Source organism: Ischnura elegans (genome assembly GCF_921293095.1).
Source record: "Ischnura elegans chromosome 13 unlocalized genomic scaffold, ioIscEleg1.1 SUPER_13_unloc_1, whole genome shotgun sequence".
NCBI lineage: Eukaryota > Metazoa > Arthropoda > Insecta > Odonata > Coenagrionidae > Ischnura > Ischnura elegans.
The window spans coordinates 9,858,360-9,878,877 of NW_025791657.1; the positions used below are offsets into that span (position 1 = coordinate 9,858,360).

At 37.1% G+C, this 20,518-nt stretch overlaps 1 protein-coding gene across 1 annotated transcript in view; it reads right to left on the bottom strand.

Moving 5' to 3' along the window:
* Positions 1-202: 202 nt before the first annotated feature.
* Positions 203-20,518, bottom strand: part of LOC124172045 — a 71,317-nt gene continuing 51,001 nt past the window's right edge. The window contains exons 8-11 of the mRNA XM_046551452.1: positions 16,386-16,458; positions 11,202-11,935; positions 6,754-6,810; positions 203-310 (exon numbers count right to left, since the gene is read on the bottom strand). Coding sequence (XP_046407408.1) covers positions 203-310; positions 6,754-6,810; positions 11,202-11,935; positions 16,386-16,458 — 972 coding nt within the window. The remainder of the gene's footprint in view (positions 311-6,753; positions 6,811-11,201; positions 11,936-16,385; positions 16,459-20,518) is intronic.

Consider the following 20,518-nt stretch of genomic DNA (forward strand, 5'->3'; position numbering starts at 1 on the left):
ATAGAGTAGTTATATTGTGTCGGTGCCGACATTTTCATTGACAAATTGGGGTGGTTATATATATTTGGTAACATTAAGTTTGCTCTCTCTCTTGGTACTGCCCCTACCCCATTAGCGAAGCCTTCTGATTTTGTTTGGGCTCTTACGAAAGCTCAATCACGAACATTAACACATTCAGCGAGGAGCACGTCAACTGAAGTGCTCAGCCAGTCAGGCCGGTAGCCCTTTCTCCACCACTGTACGTGAGTAATATCCACTTCTGAGCCTTCCAATTGTCTGCATGGCCTTCAGCAAGCTTCCCTCTTTTGACCTGTGTGCAGTTTGTAAATAGCAGGATTTGAACGGAAGATATAGCGCAAAAACCTCTATTTCTCTTTCTCATTTAATCGGCCGATTCTGACGACTTTCATGAAAATCAGACCCGCAGTGAATGTGTTAAGTGAATAGATTGTAGTAGATTCAAATGATGGATACCACACCTTCACAGTCCTAAGAACTCCAAGAAAATCCTCACGACGTACAACAACTGCCAATCATGGGCATACTCAGCGAGGGGCAGGAGGGGGCAGCTGCCCACTTGAAGCAAAAATTGCAAATGTCTTTAGGAAAAATAATATTTTTTCAATCAAATAATTTTAAAAACTAATGAAAAGCTGTTATATGTAGTTTCCTTAGAGTGTCGATTTCATTCACATTTTCCGTGCTTAAATCTTATCTACAACTTGAGCAACGAAGGCTTGCCCCTGATTTTCTTCCTGGGTACACCCCTGCCAAAAAGTTTATTCATTTTTCTTACAATTTGTGGATTGTGGACATAGGCTTAATGATAATCCTATTAAATAAATGAAGTTAATAATTAGCCTACGGTCAGGTGCAATGCATCTGACAGGCTCAGCACAAGTGTTTTTTTCACTTCTCCGTGCCAATAAGTGGCTTAGACCCTTTCTATTCATAGGCGGATCCACGTGGGCACGTGCCCCCCCCAGACCCTCAAAAATATGCAAGATTTTTAATACGGTCCCATTGTGATTGCGTTCGTTTTGTATTACGAGGTATCGTTGTGCCCCACCCAGAACAAAATCCTGGATACGGCCTTGCTTGTGCCCCTCCCAGAAAAAAATCCTGGATCCGCCCCTGTTTCTATTCATAGTAGCTGTTAGTTTTGACACACTATATGCAGCCGTTTGCATTTCTGCCGATAGATCAGTGGCGGATTATTTGGTATAATTAAGTAAAAATATGGTAAAGTAAAGTAAGTAAAGTAAAGTGGAATAAAAGTATTATTGGATATGTAATATAGCAAAATAAGAAACCCTAATCATATACAATTCACATATTAAATATATTACATACGATAATACTTAATAGCCTAAATAGCAGATTCAATCGCACCTTGCTGGATTGGTCCGTGGCAAGACGACGGTGTGTATAGGGGTTTATGCAAAGCAAATAAGGAATTATTTATGCGTTAGTCTACACTAACTATGGTGCTTCAAAGTTTAAATGGGTACCACTGAGCCATGCTAATAGTTAATTATGTCATTTTACATCTGTGCCTGTTAGGCACATTACGCCTGAACTCAGCAATTCCAATATTGTGTCTGATGAAAGGTTAAAGAATAACATTGTGGGCAACTCCGGAATGTTAATATTCTGACTAATCCCAGTATACTTAAACTGCCAGGTATTCAATTTGGTCGTCCCAGGGATTCTTCAGGAGTCACGAAAAATCCTTTAGAGAATTCCATAGGATCTTAGCAAATCCCATGGGTTTTTACGGCATCTATGAAGAGAGAATGTTTTATTGATTTCATGGCCACCGGTACTTTCTACAAGAATAATCAAATAAGCAGGTGAAGCAATTTTTACTGATGAAGCAAGGGAAAGTAAAACATGCACTTGAACAAAAGGAAAGATTAAAACATGAAATTTTATTTTTAGGAAGCAAATGCATATGATTTATTATACAAAAAGAAGATTGTAAATTCTTGGACCAAATTTGACCTCAAAGCAATATAAGTATCATATAAATCAGTGGCACCGACTCCATGGGGCTTGAGCCCCCCCAATAATTCGTTATGGGTGTGAGGAAAAAAGTGTCAGGCTTGTCGATTTTCCCTGGAGTGTCCAGATATCGAGATTAGAGTTATCAGGGTTCTAACTTTGATCATATGACTCTTATAAAAGGCAAAAAAGACTTACAATTCACTACTTATAAAATTTCCCGGGAAAAGATCCCCGTTTTGGGCCCCCCCAATATTTTTTGTAAGTCGGCGTGCCTGATATAAATTAATATCAGCTTGAAAGATGTGTACAGGTTTAACCTGCAAAATTGAAGTACCCATTTCTAATTCAAGAATACGCATGGTGTGTAATTCATTTCACTGCTTAATTTTTTATTCTCCACGTATGGCTAAAAGTTCAATGATTTGATAAGTTAAAGCCTTGCACTTGTCCATACTTCTCCATGCAATACTATCAAATGAGTGTTAAGAATTTTCTTTCTTCCCTTTTATTCATTTTAGAGGTTATATGACCCAATATTTCTGTGTAAATGTTTGTGTAGATTTTATCCACTTCACTTCAAATTTTTGTGTATTTAATCTAGCAATTAACTTTACCTAACTCTTTTAAGAAAAAAAATCACTTGTACCCCTTAGCTTCCAACCCACTCAAATGCAATAATCCATTCCATTTCTGAAATCTGCCCTTTCCACATGGTGTAGGTATATAGCACCAACCAAGCATACTCAACAAACTAACGGGTAAAACATGAGCCATTTACAAAATTCAATTGCTTTCCTCAAGCCATCAAACAATATACTAAGTGGTAACCAGGTAAGTTGGCTTGGAGGCAAAATTTCAAGCAAAGTTCTGTTTTTTAGCATTTGCCATTAAATAACCCCTCTTTTTCATTATTTGAAGAATCAAACCATAAACACAAATTGCCAAAAAACACCAAGGAAAATACAATGCATATAATCAGGCAAAAAATATGGAGTCAAATCTAGCTATGGAATTAGTTCTACACTTGATGTGCATTTTTAAAAGCCACGCACCCTAAAATGATGAGTGGCTTTTGTGCAGGGATGCCGACTTACAAAAAATATTGGGGGGGGGGGGGGGGGCAAACCGGGGACCTTGCCCCAGTAAGTTTTATTAGTAGTGAATTTTAAGATCTTTAAGCATTTTAGAAGAGTCATATGATCGACATTAGAACCCTGATCACTTGAATCTCGATATCTGGACACTCCGGGGAAAATCGACAAGCCTGATACATTTTTTCCTCACATCTGTAACGAATTTTTTTTTGGGGGGGCTCGGGCCCCCTCAGGCCCCATGGAGTCGGTGCCACTGCTTTTGTGGCCTGCTGCCTTATTTTCAAATTATTTCTTAGGTTAGGCCACAGTTCCTTGATCAAGTAGGTTTCGAGAAAGCCTTCTCCATGTTGCCCACAGCAAAAATAAGTATATTGGCCATTCCACCTGGAAATGTTTTGCGCATAAGCCTGAGGATTCCCAGTACAGTAGATTCCGTTTAATGGGTCCACCGGTTAATTGGGGCAGATCTTGAAGAAAAGAACCAAATTGTGGAACATCCCAGAGTATTCTCCGCTTAATTGGGACAGCATGCCACTTTATTGGGCCATGAGTCGGCGACATAGACTCTATACTCGGGACTAAATTAAAATTTTTTGTTTTCAGAATACTATTTTTTTATATTTTCCTCCTTTGATTTACTCTTATTTTTCACAAATACTCCTATTCTTGCCCTTTTTTCAAAGCTCTTGCTGTTAAACTACCCGCAAGAGGGTAGGACTTCTTTTTAATAGGACTTATTAAAAGATTCATTCAGCGTCGCCCGAGGCTGCAATAAATATTTCTCACTAAATTGTTACAATTATTAAAAATAATTATAAATTAACTTAACTCGCTGTTTTATTAATCAAATTAATAGTTTAATAAACTTATGTTGTATTGTAAACATTCATTAGTCTTCTTTCCATCATTTCAACGTTTTATGCCCATATACAGGATAGTTCGCCTAATTGGGGCAAAGCGCACAAGTCCCAATTAACCGGAATCTTTGGTACATGGTGAAGCAATAAATTTGCTCAATATGTACTGCCTCTTTACTCTCTGAGTGTATCCAGCAGACACCATTAGTAAATATGAATTGCTAACTGCACAAATAGTATCATGCCCAAGTTCAAAAAAAAATGTTGATAGGTGCAAGTTAATACACACAATTTCTAGATCCCATTCATTTAAAAAGAAAAAAAATTTCAAACTGTATGTGTGGTGTATATGGATTTGCTCAGTTTTTTTCTCCTGTAAAATAGTACCCGATGCCTTTTGGCAGTTCATATGTTCATAGTTGGTCTGCAAAGCCTCAACAAATGGCTTTGAAAATGCATTCATGTTTGGGTTGCATCTCCAAACCAAAAACCAGCATTGCTATTTCTCACCAATGGCATCAGCTCAGCCACTATGAAAAACAGAGACAACAATGTCTAATCATACTGACCTCTAGCCTTGTTCAATTCTTTGCTCAGCCTACCTTCAGGAATATCATAAATCAAATCCAAAATACTGCAACTTGGGAAATATCTGTACATCGCACGTCAATCTGAGAAATGCTTAACCAAATCACCCTATGAATTCTCTACAAATAACACATGATAATTTTGCGAGCAACAAATCCCACATTCTTTACCGGCATTGTTATTATGCCACAAGCCAATGTAAGCTTGAAGCTTTCATTTTTGTAATGAATATGTGAATGCATGGAGTAAATACACCAAGGAACTCATCAATAAACTTATTCAGCTCATTTTATGTTTTTAGAAGACTATTTGGTAGGAGTAACACCTTGTAAATCAACTTTAAAACAGCTGACAAACATTTCCTTGATATCTTGTTTTCTAAGTATAACTTAAATATCTAGAGGACAAATTCATTCATATTCACCCGGCTATTAAAATAGTGGCTCACAGCTATGCACATTTTATCCATTATATAGGGGACGGGGCACGGGACCACGCTTAAATAACTGACAAGATTTTTAATCCGGGTATCATTACCTTCATTTTATTTTGTTCATAACAGAGCCTTATTTTATTGTCTAAAACCAAAAGGTAAAAAATTCGTTCCAATGAGATGGCAATCTAATAAGACTTTAACACTGCCAAAACTGCTGCAATTGAACCTGAACTTCACTGAACCTCAAACAAGTTGGAAAAAATAGTTAAATACTCATTGTCAGCCTTATGAGACGGAAATTATTTTTAGGTATCACTTGAAAAGAAAGCAATGTACAACTGAGCAAGAGTAAGTAAAAATAATATTACTCCTTTTTCATTTGGTAATTAGGTAAAATAAAAGCAGGCAGCACGGTTGAGTGACTACCTAATTCAGGAGCTGCATCCTTTGCAATCAGTTACAACAAACCCTCTCTGTTGGGTGCAATAGATCTGACAGGCATAGCATGAGTGCTTTTTCATTTCTTCGCACTATTAGGCGGCATAGACCCTTGATGCTCATAGTGGCAGTTTGTTTTGAAACGCTCTATGCAGCCTTCTTGCTTAGTTTGACTTTGGTAGTCCCCACAGGAAGTTGTATAAGTTTGGATCTGAGAAGCTCATTGCACCTGAACTTGTCACAATTTTAAAGGTATGTATTTTTGATTGGCAGAATATTTTTTTTATAGGCATTATCACTTGATGCTTCTACGATGTTTACTACTCAATGCTTGAATACGTTTAGTGAAACATCATTATCTAAATAGCATGTTAAATCACACCTTGCTGGATCAGTTTGGAGCCGTATGAAGGGGGGACTAGGGTTGTATAATATATGTGGTAGCCTCTTCCTCGCGGTGAGTTCTGGGTAGTTTTTTTTACGAAACTAGCAGACAGCTACTTAGGGAAATGCTTGGTGTTCAGGTTGTTTTTTCTCAGCCTTGGTTGAATTTCCTGTTGAAAATAGCTCCACAGGTACGTTATTCACCATTATGATTGATGCTAATTTCAATAATTTACCTTATTATTACTTTTTGTGGGATTATTTACTACCATATGATGACTTATTTGATAGGAAATGAAATTCAATCGAAATAAGTATTATTTTACCTGCAATTTAGCCCCCAAAATGGAGTTTTAGAAATGTAGGCAAAAAAGAGTTTTGTGCGGGTTGTCTATACTCTAATTTTGTTGTTAATTCATAGACATTTTTTTAACCATAGATTTCGTCAAAAAAACTTGAAATTACATTTCCATAAACTATAAACATGTATCCACTCTATGATATTATCCATCATCCCATATTTTCATAAAATCCGTCTTCATAGCCGTTTGATTCTGAAATCAGCCTGATTTTTTGCAAAATTTTGAACTTTAGAGCTCGGGCGGCAGTGGTTAATATTATCCGATTTGAAAAAAATTTTGCGTGCGAGATCCTTATATCATTTCGCAACTTTCCCGCATAGGGCAAATTTGATCAGAAAAAAAACCCTTTCTAAAAAAAACCCACCCTATAGTAAATACTACATGAAAGACTTGGTATAAGTATTAGACTACAATGATAATAGCGTATTAACATTTCAACTTGCAGCTTTGAGCAATGCTTTGACTTAATAACGTCTTAACGTATACGTGCCTAACAGGCACATTGAGCCAGAACTGGAGAGTTCAAATATTATGCCTGCCGGAAGGTTAATTAAGGGAGTTATTAGCTAACCCAATAGAGAACTTACCTGCTGCTTCTGCAGTGGATCATGGGCCATAGCCCAATTCTCAATGAACTCTCCATTCTAAGTTAAAGTACAAGGCTGAAAGTAAGCAATGAGATTCCCAAAATTCAGCAATGCACAGAATGGCAATTAAAATATCACCATCCCATAAAATGGTATAATTCCCTCACCACAAAAAGGCAAAACTTTGGAACAATGTTGTGTTTTTTAATGAAATGCCTGAAAGTCGGCTAAGTAAAACTTTTCCACAGATTTTCATAGTTTTAATGTAATACAGTGACTAAATGCCTTATTCTAAGCAAAATATTTGGAGTTTAAAAAATTAAACTATGTACTATTTCCAAAATGATTATGATTCTGATCATGATTCATATTTGAGAGGTGAAAATGATTTTCTCAATTGTTAAATAAGTTTAATTTCAAGAACAATATAAAATTTGGACATTTATTTACAGCCTTTCAAAGAAAGGCTAATAATTTAAATAGCATAAATATTCGAATAACAATAGGAAGGTTCAAGAAACCTATTTAACACTAAAACATGTTTACTTGAAAACCAATACAATCGTAACAGTAATAAATATAACTCATAAGCTATGAACACATTAAGGAAGTGTGTTACCCATTACTTTGAATGTAAAGGATACTCACAAAATCCACCATCCTAGCGTATGTCACCAAACGCACCTTTTTCCATTTCATTGCCCTTTTTAATTGAATTATCAGTATTAGCATGGAGAAGTAACCATATGCAGTGCCCGGGAAGATTAGGGGGAGTTTAATACAGAGTTGATACAGTATACGGTAAAACACACAATCAAATCAGTGAATGCCATCAATTCACATCATCAAAAAGTCAAAGCTGTAGAGTACTTTAGGAAGGAAGGCAGGCATATTGAAGGATAACAGATAACAGGAGGATAAATTACCAGACATTTGTTACAGGGAGTGGTAGCAATTATGGTCAAGGGTTATCAATCGTTACAACTACCAGCTTGATTTAAAAAATTTAAACTGGTTACAGTTAGGTTTTGAAAAGAAATGCTAAACGAAGTCTCTCACCACAATTGGATGAGTAATGTTAAAAAACAACTTAATACACATACTTTGCATTAACAAATGAAGCATTTTACTTAAAACCCACAACATTAAATTCAGAGTTGAGAAAAATATCAGCTGACTTATATTACACTAAGATGGAAGGGTAGATTACAGAAATATCTTGCATTACCTTACATAGTTGGAGGGCAAAGTTGATAATGGTATGAAGCCATTAATGAAACATTTTAACTGCTCTTATGATTATACCTGTTGCCATTTACTGCGATTACAGCAGCCACCGTTTTAACTTAGTAATATATACTTGTGGGGACACACTCACCATCGCACTTGCTTTTGAATATGAGTACAGGCTGTCATATCACTAAGGTTGGCATTGCTTGTTTTCTGTTGGGTTGATTGTTTTTCGTTTTCTCCCGCTCTCGGAGATGGAGTGATAGAAGAGTAACATGTGAATTGTATCATGTTTGAAATAAATGTGGCTGTAAACATAAAGATATAACATTGCACTTGCTTTTTAATGTGAGTACTCTAGTTTGGCATGTGCCAATAAGAGTAACGATTACTTTCAGAAAGTAATGGATAGATTACAAGAAATAGTTTAATTTTTGAAATGCAATGATTCCACACAAAAGCTCTTCCAAACTCGGGTTTACTAATGCATCCACCCAACTTTCTCAAAACAACATAATTTGCCACTTCATCATCCCATGTTATTGTTGGTATCCCTAGTGCATACAGAATATCCAAAAATGCGTGATTAGAAACCTTCCTCATGGAATCATTTTGACGGCACACCATCTCTACTTGGTACCTCATCATTAATTACTCATTATTTAAGCAATAAATAAGTATACAACTCCTCAATTCAGATTTGCTTGAAGCTAAATTACAACAGAATTATCATTAATGATAATTAACCCGTCAATTATTTAAATAATGAATACATATATACACATAAAATTAAACATGAATAAAATCCTGTGTACTCATGTATTTGACAGTCAAAGTTACAAGTCAAGGTGAAAGACTTACCGTATTTCTCCGAATATAGTTCCCTTCTAAATATATACCCCCCCCTAATTTTGAGGCTCGAGTTTCAGGAAAAAAAAATGGGTTTGAATATAGTCCCCCTTTCCTTTTACCATGGGCATTTTTAAGGGAAATTTGTAAAAAACTTAAGGGAAATATGTTTCCCTGAAGATTTGAAGAAACGCAAGTGCGAATGCTCACGTAGCAGTTTTACAGAATGAGCATGGTTCTTTTTAATTGTTTGCTTTTCTTGTTTTACTACAGTATTATCCAAATTCCTGTAAAGAGGAGAAATAATAAATAAATAATGAAAAATTGGAGAAGGTAGTGCCAATATCCGACTATTCAATTTTATATATTTGTGCCTTATATTATGGAGGTATTTCCTCTAATTCATGGTCCCTTATGCGACAGAGATTTCTCGTGGGCATAAGGTACAATGAAAGCAAGAGAAAACCGATCGTGCTGCGGGAAAAAGCAAGGGAAGTGGAGGAAAATGGGAGTCTGGGAACGCCAAGGAAAAAGAAAAGGGAAGGGACGTGCCGAGAAGCGAAACTAAAAAATAGGTTTGATTCTAGTCCCCCCTTTACTTTTACCATGGGCATTTTTGGAAAAAGTTGGGGACTATATTCAGACAAATACAGTAATTAAGACAGGAAGTAAATTTCGCAAGACTAATGTTTCTTACCTGTGTGCTTACCTATGTGTTTGGCAAGGTTATACCTAGAAGCAAAGCCATTTTTTGGAAAAGGGGGGTACTATATTCAGACAAATACAGTAATTAAGACTGGAAGTAAATTTTGCATGACTAACGTTTCTCGACTGCGTGCATACCCATGTATTTGGCGAGGTTATACCTATAAGCAAAGACCTTTTTTGGAAAAAGGGGGGACTATATTCAGACAAATACAGTAATTAAGACAGGAAGTTAATTTCGCAAGACTAATGTTTCTTACCCGTGTGCTTTTTTTGGAAAGCCGGTTTTTGGAAAAGGGGGGACTATATTCAGACAAATACAGTAATTAAGACTGGAAGTAAATTTTGCATGACTAACGTTTCTCGCCTGTGTACATACCCATGTGTTTGGCGAGGTTATACCTATAAGCAAAGACCTTTTTTCGAAAAAGGGGGGGACTATATTCAGACAAATACAGTATTTATGACAGAAAGTAATTTTTCATGACTAACGTTTCTCGCCTGTGTGCGTACCCATGTGTTTGGCAAGGTTATACCTATAAGCAAAGACCTTTTTTGGAAAAGGGGGGACTATATTTAGATAAATACAGTAATTAAGACAGGAAGTAAATTTTGCATGACTAACGTTTCTCGCCTGTGTGCATACGCATGTGTTTGGCGAGGTTATACCTATGAGCAAAGACCTTTTTTGGAAAAAGGGGGGGACTATATTCAGAAAAATACAGTAATTATGACAGGAAGTAATTTTGCATGACTAACGTTTCTCGCCTGTGTGCGTACCCATGTGTTTGGCAAGGTTATACCTATAAGCAAAGACCTTTTTTGGAAAAGGGGGGACTATATTTAGACAAATACAGTAATTAAGACAGGAAGTAAATTTTGCATGACTAACGTTTCTCGCCTGTGTGCATACGCATGTGTTTGGCGAGGTTATACCTGTAAGCAAAGCCCTTGAGGCAGACGGTGCATGAGTACGGTTTACTTTTTGCGTGCGTTTGCATGTGTTTGGTGATTTGACCCCTCTGGGAGAAAGCCCTTCTGCAGACACTGCATGAATAAGGTTTCTCCCCCGTATGAGTGCGCATATGCTTTCTGAGGTTGCTACCGTCGCTGAAAGGTTTCCCGCAAACGCTGCACACGTGTGGTTTGTCCCCGGTGTGTGTTCTCGTGTGAATGTTGAGCAAGCTCCTCACAATAAAAGACTTGCAGCAAATACTACATGAATAGGGTTTTTCTCCCGAGTGAGTCCGCTTGTGTGTGGTGAATGCAGAGCTGTGAGAGAAGAGCTTGCAGCACACGCTGCATTTATAAGGTTTTTCCTTGGTGTGCGTGCGAATGTGGGTGGAGAGATTATATCGGAAAGTAAACGGTTTGCCGCAAATGCCGCACGAAAATGGTTTCTCTCCTGTATGTACACGCATGTGGTAGTCGAGACTGTATTTTTTAGAAAAAGATTTTCCGCACACGCTGCATGCATAACTTTTTTCTTCACCGAGGATATGTTGAACATAATTATTGGGCAAAATTGGGCCGGAGTGAGTTTTCTTTTTCGTGCTCGAACTTCTCTGATTAGGAAGGTTTCTATTTGCAGAGGAGGACTTCTGGGACAAATTTTGCGCACGTGGTTTCCCATTTACAACAAAACTTCTCCTCCTTTGTCTCACGTTTTTCTTCTCCACTATTCCCCCAGACATTTCCTTAAGAAGCCCGACTTTGTTTTGCCTTAGCCTGCTTCTTTTCTTGGAGGCAGAGGGCTTGCCAGACTTACTACATTCCTCATTCGATACAGGAGTTTTGAGACACTCATCTATACCCTTTAAAGATTTCTCATCACCGTCCAAAGTGTTTTTGCCTGAATGAATTTGGAGATGTTTGGAGAGCTCACTTTTTGTGTTGAATCCTGCTCTGCAATGGAAGCATAGATATGAATTACCATTTGACAAGCAACTTTTCCCCGAACTGTCAATTGAGCAACTATTTAACTCTTCTTTGTATTGTGTGGCAGTCTCTAGGCCACCTTCTCTGTTTTGACTTATTGTGGTTAGCCCAAGGCTATCTATGATTTTTGGGGTATCATCTATACCCCCCATAACAGCAATTGTTGCTACATCTCCTTTGATTTTAGAAGCTGGATTGCATTTCGAATTACACTGTGTATCATTTGGAATTAAGCCAGATGTTATCTTGCCAGTAGGAGGGGAACAAAAATTTTCCAAGTCCTTGTCAATCACATTTGTTACTTCCCCTGCATGGGATGTTCGAGTCTTGGATTCAATGAGTGACAAGGAGGCAGATGAACCAACGCAGTCGTCGCTGGAATCAATCCTTACATTTCCTTCTTCCAGCAGATATGAAGTTGATGCTGTTTGCAGATGCACTCTCTGAGGTTCTGAGATCCCTAGAAAAGAATTTAGCATTATAATTATCACTGTCCAACATAAAATTTATGAATGACTCAAATAATATTTTTCTCAAATAATAAAAGTCGCTTTTAAGACAGCCAAAGACATTTGATAAATAATAAGGGAATTGTTCCAATCGACCCAATACACAAAAAAGCACAAGATCATCCAAAAAAATAAATTTAGTTTAACGTCACCTGAATTATTTACTTTACTGCTATCAATTAGGTATGCAAAACTTAAGAGGTGAAAGGAGTTTTCTCCATACGTAGTTTAACCACCAGTAGTGAAGCTCAAAATCTGGGGGTCTCTTCTCTAACTTGAAGTGCGGTAGCTTTCATGTGGAGAGATGTTTAACCCTAATACAGGCAAGATGAGTCTCATGGACTCATCGCATCACATTTTTGAGAATTTTATTTTGTTATTGAAATGTCAGCATGTAAATTTTTTACTTCTTCTAATTGTGTATTTCCTTTAAATAAGAGTAATTCAAACTTTTTTCGGAATTAAAGTTAATTACAAAAAAATTTTTTCCCCAGAATTCCCACTAATCCGGGCAATGTGAGTCTGCTTGCACGAAATGTAAAAAGTAATGTACATTTTACAAATACTTGGTGTGAATTGTCAAAATAATGTAAAATTATCACTATGTACACGTCACGATAAATGTTTGGTGTTTTATGTAGTGAAAACAGAAAGCATTAGTCATTAGAGTCTACTGCACTCGCTATTTGCCTATGTATGAAATTAATAAGTAATGCAAAACTTTTGTTAAACGAAAAATAATCAATTTTATGTTTTAAATGGTTCTATAGTGCACAACATGTACAAATTGATGTGAAAATTAATATTTTTCACTGTTTGATAGTTTAAATTAAAAGCGTAAGTTGAAAGAGCCCATTGGACTCACCTTGCCGGATTATGTCAGAAAAATGTTTCCCCGTATTAGGGTTAATTAACCTACTAGCTCCCACTTGTATTCTCTAATGCTGAAGCTCCGGCAAAGGAGCTAGCAGAAGCTACCGGTAGCTTATTAGGCTCCAACCCTTATCCTCTATGGGCTTTGATGCTACTTCCGTAGCTTCAAACTAGCTACCACGGTAGCTTCGCGAAGTGCACCCTCGGGACCCCGCGCTTCAGCTAGCTACCATCAAAATACACAGGGAATTCATATGAACCGCCATAAACCAAGCGGCGCATGTTGCTAACCTTTTGTTTTATCCCATCAGAATTTTTCTTGGCCCGGCTAGCGATGGAGTGGTAAATAAGAAAAGTGTTGACTGTTTTTGTTGTCTTCCATAATTATTTTCTTTAATGAGGTCGGGAATGCTGGGTAAATTATTTGAAGCCTTCAATTATTGTATTCTTAACAAAGTAGTGGGAATGAGTGATAAATATTGTGACTAAACATGTATGTTTTGGAGTGAACTATTGATTGCATTTACTAGCTGATTTCATTATTTGGAGAAGAAGAATGTTGCTTTTAATCATTTTATTTCACTGAAATCTTATTGTGCATGAAGTCATTACTAGGGAGAAGACAAAACTTGGATACAGTAGTGATTATTATTGATGCTGCGAGAGATAGTGTGTTGTAGTGCTGGTACAAAGTGATGCGTTGAAATCATTACCAATGCTAATGTATCCACTGCACAGAGATGGATCTCTTATTTTTGCAAGTGTCTATACATTTATGATTAACTTTCCCGTGCATTTTCAGCTACGATCTTTGTTGTTAAGTGATTGTGTGAAGAGAGTTAAGTGTTACATAGATGCAGACCATGTAGAGATGGATATTATTGTGTTATAATTCAATGAAACGTATTTCATGATAGTTATTAATTAATTTCTTGCTCCTCCAATGAATGAATGTGTTCATGATTTCTTTCTGCTTTCATTTGTGTGTCTTTGGCATTATATATGCATTTAATTTCAGTGCCGGTAGTTAGGGCTGTGTATTTGTTTTGAAATTTGAAAAAGTGTAGCCATGGATATTCCCGGAGTCCACAGAGGAAGTCATCACAGAAACAATAATATAATATGACTTTAATATTGAGAGAAGGAACTACGTAGGTTGGTTTATCATAATGATGGTCAAGTTACAATGAATCGCCCTCGCTTGCAATACTGCAAGGTTGGTGGTGGGATGTAATACTGATTCATAAAACCATTAAAATATTAATTTAGCCGTCGTGAGAACGGAATGACAGTAGAGTTTTGTGTAAATATCGCATGAAGCTTATTGTGAAAAATGATTGCATAGGCCAATCTGAGCGAAATGACGTAACTTTCAAACATAATTATCTCCACCTTCCCATAAACTTTGTTGAAGATATTCCCGAAATAATATATACTTATCGTATACACATGTAATTGCAATATTCTTTCGCAGTGCAAAGGGAACAATCTCTCCACAGGAACAGTTGGTCATCAAAATTTTTGTATCAAACGAGTAGAAGCATAAGGAGCAATGAGTGAAAAGTTCTCGGGAATAAGAACGACAATGTCATTGCATTGGTTTTATGTGTTTGATGTTCACTAACATTTTCTCTTCACTATATTTACATGACCTACTGGTTATGATTATCATTCGTGGCATAAACTGCTACATCAATCGAAACTATTGCATCAATGTAAATGCCGCATAGCCTTATATAATTATTTATACGTATTTCTATAATAATGAAAGCTAAAGGCACTCAGCATTCCGTAATTTACAAAGCACATTAATTTTCACTAGAAGAAAAGGTCAGCCGAGAACGACTACATTATGATTTTCCCACAATGAAACGAGCGATTTCATTGGTCCTAAAAGTAAAACTGAGTTCGCACGAAATGTTTCTCATACCCCATATCCGTCTGAGAAAGCTCCCAGAAATTCTTGGTCTGAGTTAGCTACTTCCATTTAGGGAATACATTTGGTAGCTAATTCTGGTAGCTAGTTCGAAGCTACCAGATCGGGAGCTTCGAGTTAGAGAATAGACCCCCTGAGCTCAGTACAAAAAATAGTACAATATCATTGTTCAATACAATCAAGCTCAGTACAATATCATTGTTATTCAGAACAATAATAGCAAACTGCCGCACATGAGGTATTGAATTTGAGTTATGTTTCTCGGTCACCTTGATTTATTTTCCCAAGATTATTTCTCAATTCCATATTATATGCCCATTATTTTCCATTCCTAGGAGTCTCCATCCACAATTTACAGTTGGGACTATCAAAGCGCAGTTGCCAAGCTCATGAAAAAAAATAAATAAGAAAGTGCACGTTACAAAGTTTCATTCTAATTTTCCAATTAATTAAAAATGAACTAAATCCAAGCTTAAATTTTCTAAGAATGCTGCCATCAGCATGAGGGCGTACCCAGCGAGGGGCAGGTGGGGGGGGGCGGGCAGCTGCCCCCACCCTAGAATAAAAAATTGCAAAGTCTTTAAGAAAAATCAATACTGAATTGAAAAGAAAGTATTCAAAAAAGTCTCATTAACCCTTTCACTGCTGTTCAATCTCCGGAAACCTTCTCCTCACATGCGGCGAAAATGTTAAAATGCGTCTCCTGGGCCCATGGAGCAGGTACTTCCAGGATGGGTGTGGTACACCCTCCGAAGGGTCACTAATCCCCGACCCTATCCTCGACGAACTCACCCTCGCAGGACCGTCTCATCAGCCCTACCAGCGGGGGCCCTACCTCCGGAAAAGTGACCGCTCTGACTGCAATTTGAAAATCAATCAATCAATCCGATCATCGAAATATGATAGTTTTCATCGCACTCCTGCCAATCAAGCCATCAAGTACGTCTTTGAACCGTGTCTCTGCGATAAAAAATAACGATTTTGTTAACTTTGCAACAAAACGTGGCTGCGGACCACCGGAAAATGGCCATTATATCAAAGTTAACAAAATCATTATTTTTCATCGCAGAAACACGGTTCAAAGACATACTTTATTGCTTGATTGGCTGGTGTGCGATGCGAACAATCATTTTTTGATGATCGGATTGATTGGTTGATTTTTAAATTGCAGTCAGAGCGGTCACTTTTCGGGAGGGAGCCCCCCCACTGGGAGGGTCGAAGAGAGGGGCCAGCGAGGGTGAGCTCGTCGAGGAAAGGGTCCCGGATTAGCAAGCCTTCGGAGTGCTTCAGCGAAAGTGCTGAGCGCATGGCAGGGAGGAAGAAAAAGTACGTCCACCGCAGTCTGTCGTGCGGACGTACTAGGTACGTCCACAGCAGTGAAAGGGTTAAACCCATGAAAAATTGTATGTATTAGTATATGATATGTAACTAAAATTAAACTTTTTAAAGGATAAACTAATGTCACAACTTGACTTGCCCCCCCTAGTTATAATCCTGGGTACGCCCTTGCATCAGCAGGTGCTTCATCCTACACAATCAGTATCAACTAGCCCACCATGTATGGTTATTCAATGGACCTTGAGCGCACTCACCTGATGCCGCCATTGTAGACACAGGGATCATTGCAAAATTCTCAATTGATTCCCCATTCTCACCAAAAGCTTGCTGAAAGTAAGTAACATTGAAGGAATCATATACAGACCCGGACATTCGCACTCTTTTTGCAGATAATTAATTCTCACTGATTCTACAAACCACATTTCATCAAAATTTGAAACCATATATTTGATCAAAATTTGAAGTTTCCTCGTATCTACTTTTTTACAAGATACAACTTTCTTAAACACACTGAGAGTACTCAAAATTTTCTCATTCCTTCCGAAAGAGCAGCAGCCTCAGATATATTTTACGTCTGCATTGTAGCAATATTTGGAATAACAGCAAAACAACAATACGTGTGATTACTCAGCCCTTGATATCATCATTTTACAATTTATTTCATGATACCAAATGATATCATTAACAAAATATTCCAACCATTGATTAAAACTTAATACCAGTAGGAATATTAAAGTTAGTTTTTTCATTTCTCCGCAGAGGATTCAGCACTATGCACAGAAGCAATATGAACCTAAAATCTTGAAAACCTATTTAAGGACAGAATTACCTAGCTAGAAAAAGTAATGGCAAAATATTGGAAAAAGGCAATGTTTTGAAAAGTAACACATAACAGTCAACAAAGTAAAGAGCGCGTAAAAGTTAAGACAAAACAATACATCATCTTTTTTGACCCAAGGAAAAAGAAGAAGAGACCATATTTATTTTAAATAAAATATAAACTATGGATCAATTGTTAACACAACCTAAGTTTTAACTAAGGTCTGAACTCGTGTGGTCTTCAACCATCACCTGCACATACGTTGGTTACGGTTACAGATGTTACAGTTGTTCATAGTGATACAATCTGACTGCACAGTTAATGCCACTAGTGCGACAGAGAAATAAAAAGCCCTATTAGAAATATTCAATTGAATTGTTCAATAGAAAAATTTTCAAATATGCAAATTCATCCAAAATGGTAATTTTATCAGGTAGGATATGCTTAAATCCAAATTTCACAAACCCTGAATTCTATATCAATAAAATATGTAGACAGAATCAAGTCTCTTGATTCTGTCTACATATTTTAGATTATTATGTCATATATTAGGTTATTATTACATATATTAGATAAGATGATTAAGACTTGATAATGACCTCTATGGTTCAAAACATGTCTTACAGACAAAATAAATTAGCGGAAATCAACGAAGTCTCCTTTTCATTTCGTATTACAATTCACGTTCAAGCAACAATTATCCATAGAGCTAATGCATATAAACAAAGCATGATTGACCGCAAACCAATCCCGCTTGTAAGATTATAAACCACGGAAGGACTACCCTACCCAACTACCCTCGGAGTCCGAGATAATGCAGAGTCCCCACTAGAAAGGGTCAAAAAAGGCTCGTGATTAGAGTGTGTGATTATCCGTGAGACCTTTCTTAACAAATTTCCTGCAAAAATGCTCCATACGGAGGGGACGGAAGCATCCCTCGGGGCACAAAACAGCGGTCATGCTAAGGCAAGAACTCCGCTGTCTTGAAAGTGTTAAATAATATTAAATCTTTTTATTTACATAGACAAGGAATAGAATGTTGCATATTGTATTTAAAATTTCAATTTCTTCAATGCAAGAGAAGACACTGCATCGACCTGATAAGTTGATGTTGACATTACCTGGCATTCAATTCTTTGTGTTATCGAATCTTGCTCAAGTCAAGTGCTAGATATTTTGATTCTGTTGTCTTCTCTGACATTCCACATTTCGTTGTGGCAGTAAAAATTCTCCCAAGACACTTAAAATACCACAAACACATTTTAGGCAAATATAATGGGCGCTGAACTGACAAAAATTTCATGTGAAATGAATTTGAAATAGAAGTTTTTGAAATTCCTGGTCAAAAATTCATGAATAATTCATGCATAATTCCAGGACTACGAATTCACACACAATTCCCCATTTTCCTGGTCGCTGAATGCCCTGCATACCTTATTGAAAGTGGACCCATACATGACACTAATGCTTCAAAAAATATTTCAGCAACACTGTCCATATGCACGCAAATTTTTATCTAACATGATACATTAACGCTGTCCGATTTTTTTTAAATGGGTCAAAATAGAACACTTTCAACAAAATTAGGTTAAGAATACCTGATCTCCTAATTTTAGGACACAATGAAAGATACAAACAAAAACTGGAAAGTAATAACCTTGAATCTGTACCTGTATCTTTCACACTGAAGTAATTAAAAATTTGGAGGCTACCTTATTGTCTCTTAAATCCATGAAACAATCAAAAATATTAACTGGAATTATCAACTGGAAAATAGATCAGGAAGCACAGGAGTTCCTGAATGAAGACCAATTCAGATTCTGAAAGAAACAAAGGTACAACGGAAACCATTTTGATCACCAGTGATCACACAGCCACGAAAGTGTGGTTTATGAAACCAGGCCTTACATGGATCATTAATAATACAAGAACAACCATATTATCGCCGCTAAAAAGATCGCGAACTTGCAAAGAAAGCTCTCAATCAGTCCAGGAAGCACTCTTAAATTACAGAATAACTGTATAAATAATAATACCTATATTGTTTGTTTTACGTAAATTATGACCATAACAAAACAATTAAATGGAAGTTTGGATTGTCCGTGTTTTCCAACTATTCCTGCTGTATCTCCCCGTCATCTGCCCTGATAATCGGGAGTGTACTGTATTTCAATGTAAAATATTCGATAAAATTGGATTGCATTGCACTCCTCACCGTGCCGCGGACAATAGGGTGGTTTCCTATAATGCCCATGCCTCGCTTGACGCAATTTCGAGTAGCACAATTTGGATAAAGCGCAAATTTGTGCCTCGGGAAAATATTCCTATGCTGCTTCGACTAATCAAATAACCTTTAATCATCTCTAGACAAAATGTGAACTTGCACAAAGAACACATGTAATTATACTCATTTAGAGCATATCAATAGTTTTACTAGCCTCATATTTTATTCTTTGTTTATATATTCGTCGAAATCCATTGGGCAAAGACATTACTTGTCATGTGTCCGGACAGCTAACATACCAAAGTTATTTATTCTCATCCCCTTTACTGAATAACATCAGTTAATTTAGATCATTAATTAAGTTTGGAGCTAGTGAAATTGAGTTTTTTTAAGCAATATGGTTTGAGATGTCATTTTTGCTGTCATAGGTTGTAAGGCGAATTGTCTACCGCATAAAGGGTCCAACCGTCCAGCATTCAAGGTCATCAGGGAGCCGAGACCCAGTTGCATATGGATAGCATCAATGCCTAAAAGGGTCTGAGAGACAGTCAAAACAGCAGTAGGCCCTCTTCATCTCAGGAATACAGGGCGGCAGTTGTTCAGCAGTAGAAGGTGATTTTGATAGAGCCATACGGAGTAAAAATCAAGTGAACAATGGCAAAAAATATAGGAATGGGATACAAAAGTAAAGAAGAAATCAAGAAAGCCATTAACCAAAAAGAGATATTGAAAGTGATCACTTGCTTTGAAAATAAAGACTGTCAAGCAATAATGCACCTAAGTTTAAGCTCACAACGCCAACATTCCACGCTATTATTCTGAATTAAGACGAGGTTAAAATGTCAGCAGGGTTCCCACTCTAACTATATTATAAAATTCGTGGTTTTTTCCAGGTTTTCATGGTCTAAATGTTGTCAAATTCACCGTCTGTTGATAAGCCATTTCAGGAAAAAATATTGATGACATAACAATCACCAGCTAACAAAAAATTTATCAAACGCAACAGACGTCATGAATGCAAACACAGCAATGAAAGTACTCTCTCTCGTGACGTCACCTATTGATATCAAAATTCAGGGCCGGCTAGAGGTTGTGAGTGGGAAAACGGAAGGAGCAGGGTGGTAGGGAAGAGAAGATTTGATTTTTCGCCAGAGTAAATGAACACTTAGTTTACCAGTCTTCCACTCACAGGCTCAATATTAACCCTGGAACCGTACACCGGGGCACTCAGTGCCCCTTGGAATTTTAACTTTGACATAAATTTTATTTGGCAACACTGGCTGCAGCCGGCTTCCTTGATTTTTACTTGACCATTACGACCTGTCAGTTACTTTGCTTGCTGT